This window comes from Salvelinus namaycush, chromosome 5 (assembly GCF_016432855.1).
Source record: "Salvelinus namaycush isolate Seneca chromosome 5, SaNama_1.0, whole genome shotgun sequence".
Lineage (NCBI taxonomy): Eukaryota > Metazoa > Chordata > Actinopteri > Salmoniformes > Salmonidae > Salvelinus > Salvelinus namaycush.
The window spans coordinates 10,138,849-10,153,802 of record NC_052311.1 but is presented as its reverse complement, the minus strand read 5'-3'; the positions used below and the strand labels follow the sequence as shown (position 1 = coordinate 10,153,802).

The 14,954-nt window shown below is 46.3% G+C and overlaps 2 protein-coding genes across 2 annotated transcripts; one reads left to right on the top strand and one right to left on the bottom strand.

Moving 5' to 3' along the window:
- The first annotated feature begins 546 nt into the window (after nucleotides 1-546).
- On the top strand, nucleotides 547-2,621 carry ttc9c (tetratricopeptide repeat domain 9C). The gene is made up of 4 exons (XM_038992907.1): nucleotides 547-664; nucleotides 1,038-1,387; nucleotides 1,541-1,723; nucleotides 1,973-2,621. The coding sequence occupies exons 2-4, from the start codon at nucleotides 1,042-1,044 to the stop codon at nucleotides 2,113-2,115; spliced, it is 672 nt and encodes a 223-aa protein (XP_038848835.1). The 5' UTR covers nucleotides 547-664; nucleotides 1,038-1,041; the 3' UTR covers nucleotides 2,116-2,621.
- A 572-nt stretch (nucleotides 2,622-3,193) lies between these two features.
- si:ch211-168f7.5 (flocculation protein FLO11) lies at nucleotides 3,194-11,255 on the bottom strand. The gene is made up of 4 exons (XM_038993578.1): nucleotides 10,584-11,255; nucleotides 7,186-7,414; nucleotides 6,405-6,671; nucleotides 3,194-6,215 (listed from the first exon to the last, which is right to left on the bottom strand). The coding sequence occupies exons 1-4, from the start codon at nucleotides 10,842-10,844 to the stop codon at nucleotides 3,697-3,699; spliced, it is 3,276 nt and encodes a 1,091-aa protein (XP_038849506.1). The 5' UTR covers nucleotides 10,845-11,255; the 3' UTR covers nucleotides 3,194-3,696.
- Nucleotides 11,256-14,954: the final 3,699 nt, after the last annotated feature.

Here is a 14,954-nt window from a genome sequence, read left to right as displayed (position 1 = left end):
TGGGGGGCAGGTAACCTAGCGGTTGGGCCAGTCACTTGCTCCACCCTATTTGACCTTTTGAGAAATATGATTTTTTTTTGTTATACAGTATAAGATGCATGGGATAGAATGTAGGGCGGGGTCGAAAGGGGTGACAATGCCGACCCCCACACTCCTGTAATTTAAAGTCGGTCAGTAGGACAACGTTAACCATATCGACTCCCCTAACAATGGACCATTGCAAAAGGCTCATTTGCACTTTTTCCTTAGAACTATTGAATGCTGTCCTATAAATAAGAAATACTGCAGCCTATGATATCCACAATTTATGAACTATTGCATTTGTTCCAAACAAACCTCTACAACCTTCGAACACTCTTCATCATTTCACCAAAGTGATAAACATAGACAACACAATTTTATTTTTCAGGAGTGATTCATTTTGTTTCATTGATGAATGCGTCACAGAGTCATGTCCATGTTGCTAAAGTATGTAGCGCTAAGCTAAAAAATAAGTTCCGTTGCAGTGAAATGGGTTGGGTTCCTCTCACCACAGAAGAAGAAAAAGCAGGAAGTTCCTGCCTCTACCAATGTTGTGGTTGTTTGCGTGTTCATTATTTACTAGCTACAGTAGGTGGGCAAGTTCAAGTATTTGTATTTTGTGTAAAGATCAGTAGACTGTAAGGTAAGCCGCCAATACACTTTTATTTATAACGGTTAACATATGGCCATGTCAATTGCAGTTACTTTGCATCTTGTTCACGCGCGAGCTAGCACCAGTAAAACCCTTTTTCTTGCTTGCTTATAAATGACCTAGTAGGACACCCAGATAACAGTTAGTGAATGAGTTGAAAGGACTAGCTAGTTCTTCTTTTAAAAGCAATTGTGATGGGGGGGTCTCAGATTTCGGGTTTAGAGCATCTTCATTTCTTTAATCATATCTAGTTTTGTCTTAACATTTAGTGTTGGTGTGGACCACCAATGTAATACAATGTGTTCAGTCATCTAATATCATGTCTTCTCGTGTACTTATTATCCCATCACTACCGGCCATCAAGTTCCATGGCGAGTCCAGAGACACCAGGAGATGAGAGTAGGGAGCTGGGGGCCGGGGCTGCAGGGGTAAGCTGTTCAGGAACGCCTACCAAGCCTGGACCCTCAGGTGCCAACATAGACTCCCAGCTACAAGATGCCGTCCATTTAAAAACGGAGGGGAACAAATTCTACAAAGAGAAAAACCTTCGGTCTGCAATTGGACGTTACCACCGTTCGTTGCTCATTCTGCGTAGTTTAGACTCTGATGTCACTGCGGCAGTGAAGGGGTTTGGTCCTGAGGCTCCTGTACTCACCACAGGACAAGAAGAACTACTTAGGAACACACAGATTGACTGCTACAACAATTTAGCAGGTATTACAGGCCTTGACATGTTTCATGCAGTAGATGAGTTGTTTCAAATGATCCACTTACAGGAGGATAATACGAAGCATAATGCACAATCCGCCTCTTTCTGGACTTACCTTTATCTTCTCTTTTCTGTCATTTGGTCTCCCCCTCTCTCAGCCTGTCTGCTGCAGAGGGAGTGTGTCGACTACACGCGTGTCCAGGAGTACAGCTTGCGGGTGTTGCAGTTGCGGCCAGGTGACATCAAGGCCCTGTACAGAGCAGGAGTGGCCACTCTGGAGCTGGGAGACTCACAGAGCGCCAAGCAATACCTCACTCAGGCCAGCAAAGGACAACCCAATGGTAGCTCAGCTTTTTGGTTACTATCTTCCTGTTTAGGCCCTGCTGTCCCTACCACAGCCTTTCAGTTAAATAAAACAGATTATTGATGATTTGTGAGGGCATGTTATAAGCCTAGGCATACTGTACAATTCCCCAACAGAATGAAGTAGAACACAATATATTGTATTATTATGTCTCTATGCTATTCCCATTCCCCTAATGTTGATTGAAATTGAAATCACTGTATTTGTGACTGTCTCTCTTTGACAGACACTAATGTGAGGAGGCACCTGCAGCGAGCGGAGGAGAGGCTGAGCACGGAGTACCAGAAGGAGAAGGCTCTGTACCGGGGCATGTTCTCCTCCAGTCAGGGAGCCGGGGAGGGGGCCAGCGGAGGTGTCACCCAGAATTAAGTTCCCATCAGGAGGGATGTTCTGTTGTTCTGACCCTGACTGAGGATTGAGAAGAGCACTGGAGAAGAAAGAAGAACCAAGCCTGGACTGGACACCTGAGAAGAGTTACAGCACATTTCAGGGAATCGGCCTGAGTAAGGTGCTGCGCAGGTTTGCTAATATGGATCACATAATGACTAGTTATTTACGAGGCAAGATTATTCATTTTTTATAGATCATTGATTCTGTGCAGAGCCTTGATCAGGCTGATCCTATTGAATAGCCTGTTATGCTATAGAGAATATTTGTGCCTGATGACCAACAAGGAGATGGAGCTAAATTGTTGGAGGTTCAGCATAAGGGTTGAAGGTCAAAGCGAGGGAGCTACAGAGAGACTATTTGTGCACTTTTCAAACTCAGTCCTGTTATGCCTTCTGAAAGTGGTTGTTTCTGGTCACATAATCAGTCGTGTTTCTTTTTGTGTACAAAATGTTTTGATTAAACTTAATAAATATTTTTTGAAATTACAGCCTTTACTACAGCGATATACCAAACATTAGGAACACCTTCCTAATATTGAGTTTTGCCCTCAGAACAGCCTCAATTCGTCGGGGCATGGACTCTATAAGGTGTCAAGCATTCCACAGGGATGCTGGCCCATGTTGACTCCAATGCTTCCCACAGTTGTTAAGTTGGCTGGATGTCCTTTGCGTGGCGGACCATTCTTGATACACACGGGAAACTGTTGAGCGTGAAAAACCCAGCAGCGTTGCAGTTCTTGACACAAACCGGTGCGCCTGGCACTTACAACCATACCCTGTTCATAGGCACTTATCTTGTCTTGCCCATTCACCCTCTGAGTGGAACTCATAAACAATCCATGTCTCAATTGTCTCAAGGCTTAAAAATCCTTCTTTAACATGTCTCCTTCCCTTCATCTACTGATTGAAGTGGATTTAACAAGTGACATCAATAAGGGATCATAGCTTTCACCTGGTCAGTCTATGTCATGGAAAGAACAGCTGTTCATAATGTTTTATACCCTCAGTGTAGAAGTGTTGTAGGTGGATGGAAGTATTCACACAGTCAAAAGTTTAATTACAAGTTTTCTTTATTAATAATAATCCAAGATACACACATGTTTCAAATAACATTTTATTCTTATTATTACTTTATTGAGATCCATTTCAAAATCCTGAGCACAATATCAATTTATAGCACAATTTGTTTGTTGATTTTGGTCTTTATGGCCAATATGATTGTACTTCAAAGGCAACATACAGTATATAAGGTTTGATTTGATATACACTCAGAGAGAACAAGCTCACGATAGCCATGATAGCACACAGAGATAAGTCACAGAGTTGCATGCAGAGGGGACCACTCACAGTCACACACTACTGAGAGTCAAGTTCAACAGATTCATAACATTGGCACCGCATTATCAACCAAAATACAACCGACTGAAATATTGACTGGTTTGGGGTTTTAGGCTGGGTTTCTGTACAGCACTTTGAGATATCAGCTGATGTAAGAAGGGCTATATAAATACATTTGATTTGATTTAGTGGCAAAAACACTATTTCATTTATTGTGATCATTTCACTTTCTCGACGTCTTGTGTTTCAAACTCAGAGACCTCACTGAGCTAAACACCCTTCTACTCAGGTCCCTCAGTGAGCGCGAGCGTGTGAGGGTTGCCCGAGAAGGAGGAGGGGATGGCGAGAACGATGGGGAGGAGAGAGGAGGAGAGAGGGAGGGACAGCTTCCCTCCAGACTCTGAGAGCGAGAGAGGTGGAAGAGGCTGGCAGTAGAGGACAGGCGCTTGTCTTCTTCCCCTCTTCTTCCCAACGCCAACGGACGAACCCGCTCCATGCTGAGCTCCAGGGAGGAGGTCCACTGTGCCCTCCTCAGACGCTCCTCTTTCTGGGCTCGAGGCTCCAGCACGTCCCCCTGGGACTCACTGCGGAACAGAGCCCGTCTGGACAGCCTCAGGCTGGAGCTACGCTTGTCCCAGCCACCACCACCCTTCCCTTTGCGTTTTGAGGCACTGCTCTCTTTCTCTCGCCTCTCTGCCTTGGCATGCTTCTCCTTTTGGTCATCTTTCTCCTTTCTCCTGATCCCCTCTCTCTTCCACCTCTCCTTGTTCTCCTCTTCCTCAGCCTCTTTCCCCCATGAACGTCCTTCGAAGCCCCTCCAGAGTTTGGCTGCCACCTTCTTTGGCGTCTGGGCCGTGTCGTGACTGCCTTGCTCTCCCCAGTTGCTGCTGTAGCACCTCTGTTTCCTGTGGAAGCTGCTCACCGTCGATGCCCTCACCAACTCCTTGGATGCATGCTTCCCCTGGTAGAGCCCCTCCCCATCCACCCTCTTCCATCCTTCTCCCTCCCCATCTACCCTCCATCTACCCCCTCCACCCCCTGCACCCTGCCGTAGTGACCCCCCTCTGGGCTGGATGCTGCCCCTTTGTGGTGAGCTGCTGTCACTGACGCGAGGCAGGGAGCACTGGAATGGGTCATCCCGCCGGAACACAGAGAATGGAGTATTGGCGAGGGGGGAGGGCTGGAGAGGGCGGGGTGGGGAGCGTACCCTGGGGCGGTCACGGGACGAGGGGGAAGAGGCGGGGTCAGATGGGGAAGGGGTTTGTTGGCAGTGGAAGGTGTGTGTGTGGTGGTGGGTGACATGATGATGGGTAGGTGGGTGGGTTGAGGTGGACTGGTAAGGGTGATTGGTGCTACTGGAATGGGGACTGGAGGAGTTGGGAGGTGTGAGGCCGGAGTGGGACTGTGGGGAGTGGGTGACACTGAGGGACAGCTGGATCGGCCTCTGGGGGTCATGTTCAGTCTCGTTACTGGCGTGGAGGTGATGGACGCTGGAATAATCATGATGATGAGACTGGTGGTCATTCTGGGCTGTCTGGTGGGAGGAAGGGGAGGAGCTTTGGGCTTTAAACTCTGACCCCTGACCTCTTCTCTCGGCGTCGCTCTGGAAGCAGTCGACATCCAGCTCTACGCCCTGCTCCATTAGGCCCACCACCACAGCCCGGGGCAGGCCAGAGAGACGGGAGATCTCCCCCACCATCGCTGAGTCCTCGCTGAGCTTACTAGGGCTGGGGTCCGGGGCATTGACGCTGGGTTGACTCCTTGTCACTTTCCCTGGTGAAGAATCCAGTCCACTCCAGTCCAGCGAGCGGGAGAACCCTAGCCCTGACCCAGCCCCGGTGACCTCCAGAGAGCTCCGGTGATTGAGGTTGGAGGGACATGTTGAGATGCGTGGCCGAGACCTCAGGGCAGGGGTGGGAGTGGCGGCGGTGGAGAGGGAGGAGGTGGAAGGAGAGGGGGAGGCAGTGGGGATAGCATGGTCACTCCTTAATACACCACTAGTGCTAATACCTTCCTTGGAGTTTGAGTCTAAACCCAGGTTTTTGTTCAGATTGGGGCTGAGGTTGAGACTGAGGTTGAGGTGGAGGTTGATTTTGAGGTCCTCTCCTGTCACAGAGGGCAGGTGGCCCAGGTTGATGGAGTTCCTACTGGCCTTCTTACCAATATTGCTGAGGCTGACCCGTGCAGAATTACCCAGAAAAGACTTGCAGGGTGTCACACTGCCCACTGTCAGGTTGGAGGGGGTACTGCGGCTCTCGAAGGCCAACAGCGACTGAGTGGAGCCATGGCCAGGGGTTCTGGGGCCCCTGTGGCAACCTGGCCCAGGGGTGGCGGTAGGGGTGGTGTCAAAGGGGGCAACCCGGCTGCGGTACTGGCGAGCCAGCCTGGTGATGTACTGCTCCAGCTGGGTGAAGGTGGAGGGGTGAGGAGGCTGGGGGGGCCGGAAGAGGGGGGTGGACTGAGATTCCTCAGCCTGGGCAGAGGAGTCCGGACTCGGGGAAAGGCGAGAGGAGGGTGAGGGGTCCTGACTGGAGGTGAAGAGGGGGCTCTGGAGGGCCACGGCATGGAGGGGGCTGGGGTAATGGTACACCTCCTTGGTCCTCCGGGACACCAGGTCAGAACAGAACCTGGGGTCGAGTTGGGGTCGGGGGTCAGCGAGTGGGAGGAGGGAGCCGGGATGGGGGTCACCCAGGCTGGAGCACAGGTCAGACAGGAAGAAGAGACTGTTCATTTCCAGGTCACCTGGGTTCAAAGGACGAGAGAGAAAGTTTATGAATGTCAGTCAGCTTATAAAGAAACAAAAGCATTTATCTAGGACTATGGTCCCAGGACTCTCTGGAAAACTACTGGTTAAATACAGATGAACTGTATTGAAGTGTAAGTGTGTTTATGTGAGTGCATTTGAATGTCCATATGTGTGTTATATCTGACCTGTAGATACTGGTCTCCTATCACTGATCTCTGTGGTCTCCTCAATGCGCTGAGTTCTTGGCTGCTGCGCGGCCTCCGGCCACTGGATGTCACTGTGGTCTGCAGAGAGGGGCCGCTGTTCCCACAGCCTGAAGGCTCCCCCTGAGGGTGCTCCTGGTCCGGCCCGGACTTGCCCACCTGGTACTGGACCCCCCTGGGCCAGGACTGCCTCACTGGACACAGAGTAGCAGGAGTCTGATAGGGAGCTGCCACTGACTGAATAAAAGCCTACCGAGGGTGGGAGAAATAAAGCGAGGGGAAGAGAAAGAAAGATAAATAGAAAGAAAGAAAGGAGGGAGTGTAGGTCCAGAGAAAGAGTGATTTGCAAGAAAGGAGTGAGTAAGTGGTGTTGAAAAGATAACATGAGAGGGTAAATAAAGGAACAGGGACAGAAAAGTTGAAGGTTAATATTTAATACGGCTTTGCAACACGGTATCTCACAAAGTAAACAAAACTTAAGGTGAGAAGTGTTGTTGGGCAAAGCCAGGGCCAGATTACCGAACGAGCACGCAGGGCCCCCCCCCCCCCCCCCCAGATAGCCTATTACGAACATGACGGTCGGGGCCCCCCCCAGATAGCATATGAACACGTCACAAGCCATTGTTTTTTCGGGTGGGGGGGGGGGCCTGGAGGTAGGTATCCCACGGCCCCAGATGTGATAGTCCAGCCCTGGCCAAAGCCGTATGGGTGTCACAGACCACCCCCAAAAGACCCCCCATGGTAGGATCACACAGTCCAGTACCTGAGCTGGGCCTGGAGTCATAGTCCACCTGGACTGCACCATCAAGGTCCGGGGGGGAGAGCAGGTCAGACGGGGCATCCCAAGAGAGGGTGGACCAGCGTGAGTCATCCCCACCAACCCCATCACCTCTGGAATGAACCAGCCCATCTCCACCAGAGTTCCCCACACTGTCCTTGTCCAACGTGCTGGTGTGGCATGGCAACACTGTTTCTGAAGGGGGAAAAGGAACCTGAAAAACAGAAAAACGGGTGTTCAAGCCACAACATGTCTTTAAAGAGATGATAATTAGAGAGTGGTGTAGAATGGATCTCTAATGTTCTTATTTACCAAACACTGATGTCATCAGCCTTACTGGAAGTTCTAGAAGACTTGTGTTTCAAGACTCAGACACAAAAACAGAATATGACGTATTCTTTCTCCTCAATAGCCAATTCATGACTTTCTTCTTACTTAGATGAACGTGATTACTCATGACCTCTGCGGTGATGCCCTATATTAGCCTGATTGGGTGATAGGGGTGGGGGGAACAACAGGGGGCTTTGTTCACTGCCAGGCCTGATCAATCCTCCGTTACTACGGAGATAAACAGGAGACAATGCAGGTGACTCATACTGCCTAACTGAGAGGGGAAGGCTGTCTGTTCTAAATGTCACCCTATTCCCTATGTAGTGCACTATTTTTGACCAGGACCCACAGGGCGATGGTCAAAAGTAGTGCACTACATAGGGAATAGGGTGCCATTTAGGACACATCCTCACTCAGAGGGGGAGAGGGGGGACTTAAAGGAAGAATAGGGGAAGACAGATGATGTAACAAAGAGCAGAAGGAGAGAGGGATAAGGGGGATGACGGGGGTGGGTGCAGGGAAAAAAGTTAGACCTTGATCCTTCTTACAAGCCATGTTTAGTTTTCTCTGTCTCTCGCTACTTTTTCCACATTTGATGAAGTTAGAAAAGGTATTTTCTAAGGGGAAGTGAGTGGGTGCTTGAGAGTGGGGGAGCTAATGGTGAGTGAAAAGTGGAGTGAAAGAGCAAGTATATGAAAGAGGTAGTGGGGGAGGGGGTTGCCTGTGAGAGGCAGAGAGTGGCATCTTAACCCCCCCAACCCCCAACCCCACTCCATAATAAGTTAAAGCCACCCCCTCCTCACCATAGCTACAGCTGCTCTCTGGTTCCTGCTCACTCCACCCACACAACAGACATAGCAGAAGTATATCTAACTCATCCAGAGCCTGCCTGCCACACACTAAAACACAAATAGCAAATAGCACTAAGACTAACACTAGCTTGCGCAAGCACACACTGATAACCGTCAGGGCCGTGTACACCCCCCACACTCTTCCATGGACATAATGTGAACCATGTTACCCCAGTGTAATGTTACAGTGAGATGGTTATGATCAAATCAGGAGAGAGAGAGAGGTGGAGGCCCTCAGCGCTAAGAGCTCTGTAATATGATATCCCTCTATGTGAGACACAGACATTTACCCTAAAGAAACAATATGTCTACACAATGCACAGACAAATCACAGCAAATACTCCATTAGAATCAAGGACTACATAATATGAATGTACATAACATACTTTTGTGACGTACTTTCATTAGGTATCTACAGTATGTAGGGCTTACGAACACTTTACGAATGCTCTATAAAGCCTTTAAGTTGTTATTTTCAAAATGTGGTGCATAATTGTGATAACGCTAAATACTTTGAGATGTCATGTTGGGAAAGGTAAGCTATTGATTAATTCTGTTTACTTTAACTGAAGAAGCAGAGGAGACTGACGTTTCAATCCAAGATAATGCCCTCTGACGTCATGTTTATCTGTGGGCTGGAGGTTGATATAGGGCCAGCAATACATGCCATGGTCCAAATGTACATAGAAGAATGCTGGTGAGAGTGATCACAGTGTGGGCTTTGGCAGCAAATCAAGTGTTGATGGGGTGCAACAGTACAGTACTACTGTTACCCCACTGTGATAGTTAAAATAGCCAGAGAGAGGAGAGAGAGAGAGACTAACTGCAGTCTGTATCTCCAGTCATCTTTCCCCTCTTCCCTCTCTACCATCTTCCATCTCACCTCTTCCAACTCACCTTTTCCCTCTCCCCTCTTCCATCTCTCCTCTTCCCTCTCCCCTCTTCCATCTCTCCTCTCCCCTCTTCCCTCTCCTCTTCACTCTCCTCTCTCCCCAGTGGACAGAATTGGGTCGGTGATAACGTTGGTCACGTTGGAAACAACAACAGCAGAAGCAACTTGTCTCTCAATCTGTTGTTTAATATGCTAATAGCGTCTGCGTTGGCGGATGGAAGGGCAAGCAGAGCTACTCTATGGTGTTTGTGATGACTAATACCATTTAACATAGCATAGCTGCTGAACGTCAGAGGGAATCTATAGAGAATAAATTGGTGCAGTGTTTCTGAGAAGGAAAAAGCAGTAAGTAGAATGTTGTGCTATTCCTTACCTCGGGATCAGTTGACCATTCTCTATTTGATTAATAAAAAGGGAATGACTTGAGTTGTCCCTATTACTGGAGCTAAGTGACTGTTCACCAAACACTGTAACAACAAACCAGTATGGTAACCTACCCTACATGAGGACAGGGTTCACAGACTCAGGTTAAGCTTCAGACTTCCAACTCCGTTATGAGGCAATGTAGGGCTCTGTGGCCTTCTGCATTCTATTCTTAGTATTGTACCAACTAGGCCTAACAGTTGTCCAAATGGTAACAATGAAAGCTGAAGGCCACATCTATGGTGAGAGTTAAAATGAACAAGGTCTTTATTCAATAGGTCTACTTCAACGTGTGTACCAAGTTGTCTTACTATGGGTCTTTCCCAATCAAATGATCTTATCTCACACAAAAAGATCAATGTATTCACATACTACAGTAGCCTATTTACACAGAAGATTTTTGGCCGATACAGAATATAGAACTCTGTAGGCATCTGTCATCTACAGTATGACCTGACCTAGGTGTATGCTTGTATCTATAGGGTGTGTACCAAGTGTACATTCTTTACACAGATACATTCTATGTCATGTCCTTGGGGAAAACTGGACTGTGAAAAGATGTGGACATTGACACTCATCATATGAGATCCATAAAGGGGACAGAACCATAACACCCTTTGTATTCTACATAACCTTGACTGATACAAAACGGAATAAGAAGCAGTGGAGGCGGATGGATTACTGTCAATTCTATTAGACAGGACTAAACACCATTGTGTAATCAGTAGCTATAGCTCCGTGCTTATGACTCCATCGCTCAATCAAGGCTATTGAAGCGCCGCAGTCTGTTTGATGCAACGGGATAAAAATGCCCTACTGGCAGATCTGAATGCATTCATATTTAATAGCAACCAATCTTGTCAAAAGATCTGGGACTACGCACTGACCTGTTGCCTGCGGGATGTCGCAGAGCCATCCGAGGCTGCGCTCTCGAGGTTTTCCTCCTGTTGATCGGTGATGACAGTCACCGTGGTACCGGTGCTACTGGTGTCTTTGAGGTCCAGCGCCGCATCGATCATGTCCAGATGTTGGCCCCGGAGCAAATCCAGCTCAAGGATTCCGGCCAGGGTCGCTTTCAGCCGCTCGCCAATCCGAACCCGCTCCGTGCCAGACCAGAGCGAATTCACACAACTGCGGCGGCCAGGCATTGTAGAGGCTGAATCCGGGGCGCTTTAGACTAGGAGCTCAGTCTCAATGACAATGGGCTACGGTCCAGCTAAAGTCAGTGCAACATATGTTCTCACGATCGACAATATAGCAACATTGTATCCTCCCGCCCAGTTAAACCAATGATTCGTTGGCAAAATAGCCTACTTAATTAAATCTAAGCCATATTACATTGAAGCATGTTGACTAGAGAGTCAAATGTATGACACTAAAGAGATGATCAAACCATATTCCATCTTAATCCTCAATTATGGTTTCGTATTATGATCACCCAATTGTGTCCGACCATTCAGTACTTCATGCAAATGATGTTCACGATAGACCCGACGTAACAAAGCTGTAAATAACGTTACATTGGTTCAAGCAAAATGTGTCCAGGGGGAGGAGCCGAGGAGGTAACGTACCAAAGCTTGAAAGGGATTGGCCAGGGAAGTTTTCGAATATACGCCTAAATCCCTTGGCCGCCAAACTATTCCAAAACACACAGGAAAATGTTCAAATACACGATGAGTGATGGGCAATAATAAAGGTGATAACGTTCACCACGTGCATAACTTAGTCTATAAAAGCATAATAACACAAAGACGCAAAGACTGTTTCAAAAAGTGTAACAAAGACTCCTCGAATGAAATATGTAGATTGACAAGTTTACTATTATTGTGAGTCTGAAAACGAAATGTTCAAGTTACAGTTGCATCAATCACCTATTTGGGTTGTATGGGACAAGTTCTGCCCCTTTGGATTCGGACAGGTGCACCTCCCCCATCTCCACCCCCTGCTGTTATGTCAACCTTCAACCAGCAGAGAGCAGCCTTGTGACAACACCAGGTTCATTCCAAGAACAGTTTTGGTTTTGGCCTAGAGTAGTTTATTTGATCTCTAGATCTATTCTATAATTCATGTTTTCTCACTGTAAAACAAACCTGAGAGTATTTCAAAGGAGATTGTTCAAACTCTAATTATGTAAGTGGGGCAACATTCTCCCACCTAGAGAGCAAGATACACAAATCCATAAAGCCCCCTGTTTTTCAAAGTGCATAAAATGCAAAAGGAGAGAGATAAAGCACAGCATAAAGATGACTAGAGCCTGACCGATGCATCGGTTGACTGATACTAGCCTTTCACATAAATATTTGTATCGGTCTTTATTCCACAGATAAAGCGCCGATATTATATACATATAATTAACAAATACCTCTGCTCTTTTGCGATAATTTTTTGACATTTTCAATGGTTGCCTGAAGAACTTTGAACATCATCCAGCCTTAGGTCACAACATGATTGGTTTGACCGGTGAGTAACTTGCCGTAGCCAACGTATTTGAATAAGTAAATAATCAAAAGTCGACTTAACCAAGCAAGCAGCCCTGTCCTCATCACATTCTCACTTAGTTAACGTTAGCTTAGCTATCTAGCCAGGAAGGTAGTTGTTACATTAGCTCGCTAGCTAGCAGTCTGTGCTACCACTGCCAAAGTGAACGCTCCTCTCGATACAAAAAGAACGCTGTTATTGTCTCGGCCTATTATGTTTGCTAGTGGGCTTATTTGGTTAGTTTTCCGAAATATGCAATCGGCAAAAAGCAAGACATTTGGCGCAGATCTATCATTTCAGGCCATGTGATTGCATGCATGATGAGATAAGTAACGTTAGCAAGCTAAATTAGGTGTGCCTAAAACCAGTACCAATGTAACAGTATAACTTTAAACCGTCCCCTCGCCCCGACACGGGCGCGAACCAGGGAACCTCTGCACACATCAACAACTGACACCCACGAAGCGTCGTTACCCATCGCTCCACAAAGGCCACGGCCCTTGCAGAGCAAGGTGCAACCCTACTTCTAGGTTTTCAGAGCAAGTGACGTAACTGATTGAAACGCTACTAGCGCGTACCCGCTAACTAGCTAGCCATTTCACATCCGTTACACTAAGCATTTCCCTGCATAAAGTTTTCAGCCATCAGCACATGCCATTTGCAGTTAAAGTGTATAGCCAATACATTTAGTATTGATGGTTTCTCTAAGAAAACATTGTTGTAATGAACAGCTAGCTTATGCCCTTCATAGGTTGCCATTAGTAATGGCATTAAGAGTTTGTTTACATGACCTTTTGTAAACAAACTCACGTAAACTTGTACATCGCCTTGGTCCGTACAATTGCCCTTATTTTAGCGCCCCAAAAACGTAATACTTAATGTAATGTCAATACCATTGTAAAGCACAATTTCTCCCCTTTCCAACAGAATCAATTACATGACCTAAACACTGCCCGTTTCTGCATAATTCAAGCAGGCAATGAGCCCCGTCGGGTCTTTTTAAAAATGGCGGGTGGGGAACCGAAACTAATGGTGATAGTGAGAAGGAGAGATGTCGTGTGGGAAAATTGCTTTTTTTTCACTTGATCTGTCCAACTTATCACCTTATCACCTCTAAAATGTAAATAAAACACTATAAAGAGTTTATATAATGTGTGATTACATACCTATGAAGGTGTGTGTTGAATTTGAATCGGGTTTTTAGGGCGGAGCTAAAGTGATCTTAGAAGTAAACAGCGGCTTTGAGAATGATGATCGCATGCAATGATGACGCAAAAAATGACTAGGTATCCCCCCTTACCCCGTCACTGTCCATTTCTTGTTTTTAAAGAATGAGAGAAGTGCTACACCTGGTGGAGAGAGATTGTAAGACAGAAATAGTTGCTTTATGCATGCTGTAGTTACGACATGACACGCCACGATGTAACGGAGGGTCCGTTTTTTCAACTCTTCTCCAATACTATAGAGCCATTACCATGTCGATCAACGCTTGAATAGAAACCTAGTTCACACCCTCGATTTTGAAGTCAACACAGTCGCTACAGTCCCATTAGTTTTCTTTGTAGCCTCGTTTGAATGTTGCGGTTGCGCACATTTGTACGGAATGGGGTGAGTTTAAGTTAGTAAATCTACTCAAGACAAATGCTGATGCTGGCACCTAGTGGTGACATTACGAACGGCATTTGTGAACTTGTCAACGCTTATTTGTGAATTTGTGAACAGTGCAGTTTCAGATTGACTTTGAGGCTAATTTTATTTAATTCAACCAGCCACCCCTTGTGGTGGTTTAGCACAAAAAACTTAGCATACTTCTTATCCACTGCCATAGATAGGTACAACTTAAAGACGTGTCTAAGTATGGCGGCCCAGCGTCCTACCCACCGGGGTAAGAATTTGTTCTTAACTGACTTGCCTAGTTAAATAAAGGTAAAATAAATAAAGGTCAACTAAACAAGTTTTGTATTTACTGTCGTATTTATAGAGGATATATAGTTGCTTTTCGGTGAAAATCCTGTAAACAACAAATAAAATGTTTTTAAATAATGTTGATTTTTATAAGAAATCATCATTAAGAATATTTGTTAATTCTTGTAATTCTTGTGTAAAAAAAAATAGGTATGATTTTCATTCAACCTCTATAAAAACAACATATTGGCAGATATATCGCTAATCGGTGACTTTTGCCTCCCTAAAATCGGCATCGGACCCATCGGGCTCTAATGATAATGCACAAGATACTGCGCAGACAATCCATGCCGGAATGAAGCATGCAACCTGACAACCAGCATTATGGGAATATTCTATTCAGGCCTTTGTGCCCTAATGATCACGTGTGTGGTCAGCTGGAGCTGGCTATCAGTCCAGCCAAGGGTCAAAGAAGTGTGTGTGTGGGTGTGTGTGAAAGAGAGAGAGATAAGGTGAAAGAGTGAGATCTAGAAGTTTTCACCACAACCCTTTGTAACAGAACTCTTGCAGACAACCCCTGGGGATTTGGCAATATGGTGTAGGTATTCCATTCTCTAACTCTAAAATTATTCACACACACACAGACTTCCATCATTCCAGATTGAGGCCTCCATATATCTTAGTTTTCAGATGTACAGTGAGTAATACAAACATGAATATATCACATAGATTGTTTAAGAGTAAGTAGATAGTATAACATTTAACTATTCCTTTCAAAACCACAAAATAATCAAATATCAAAACTATTGGCTACAGTTTGAGGTTGACAGCCTCTGGAGTTGTTTGTTATTGTTCAACAGTGAGCGTGTGAGCCC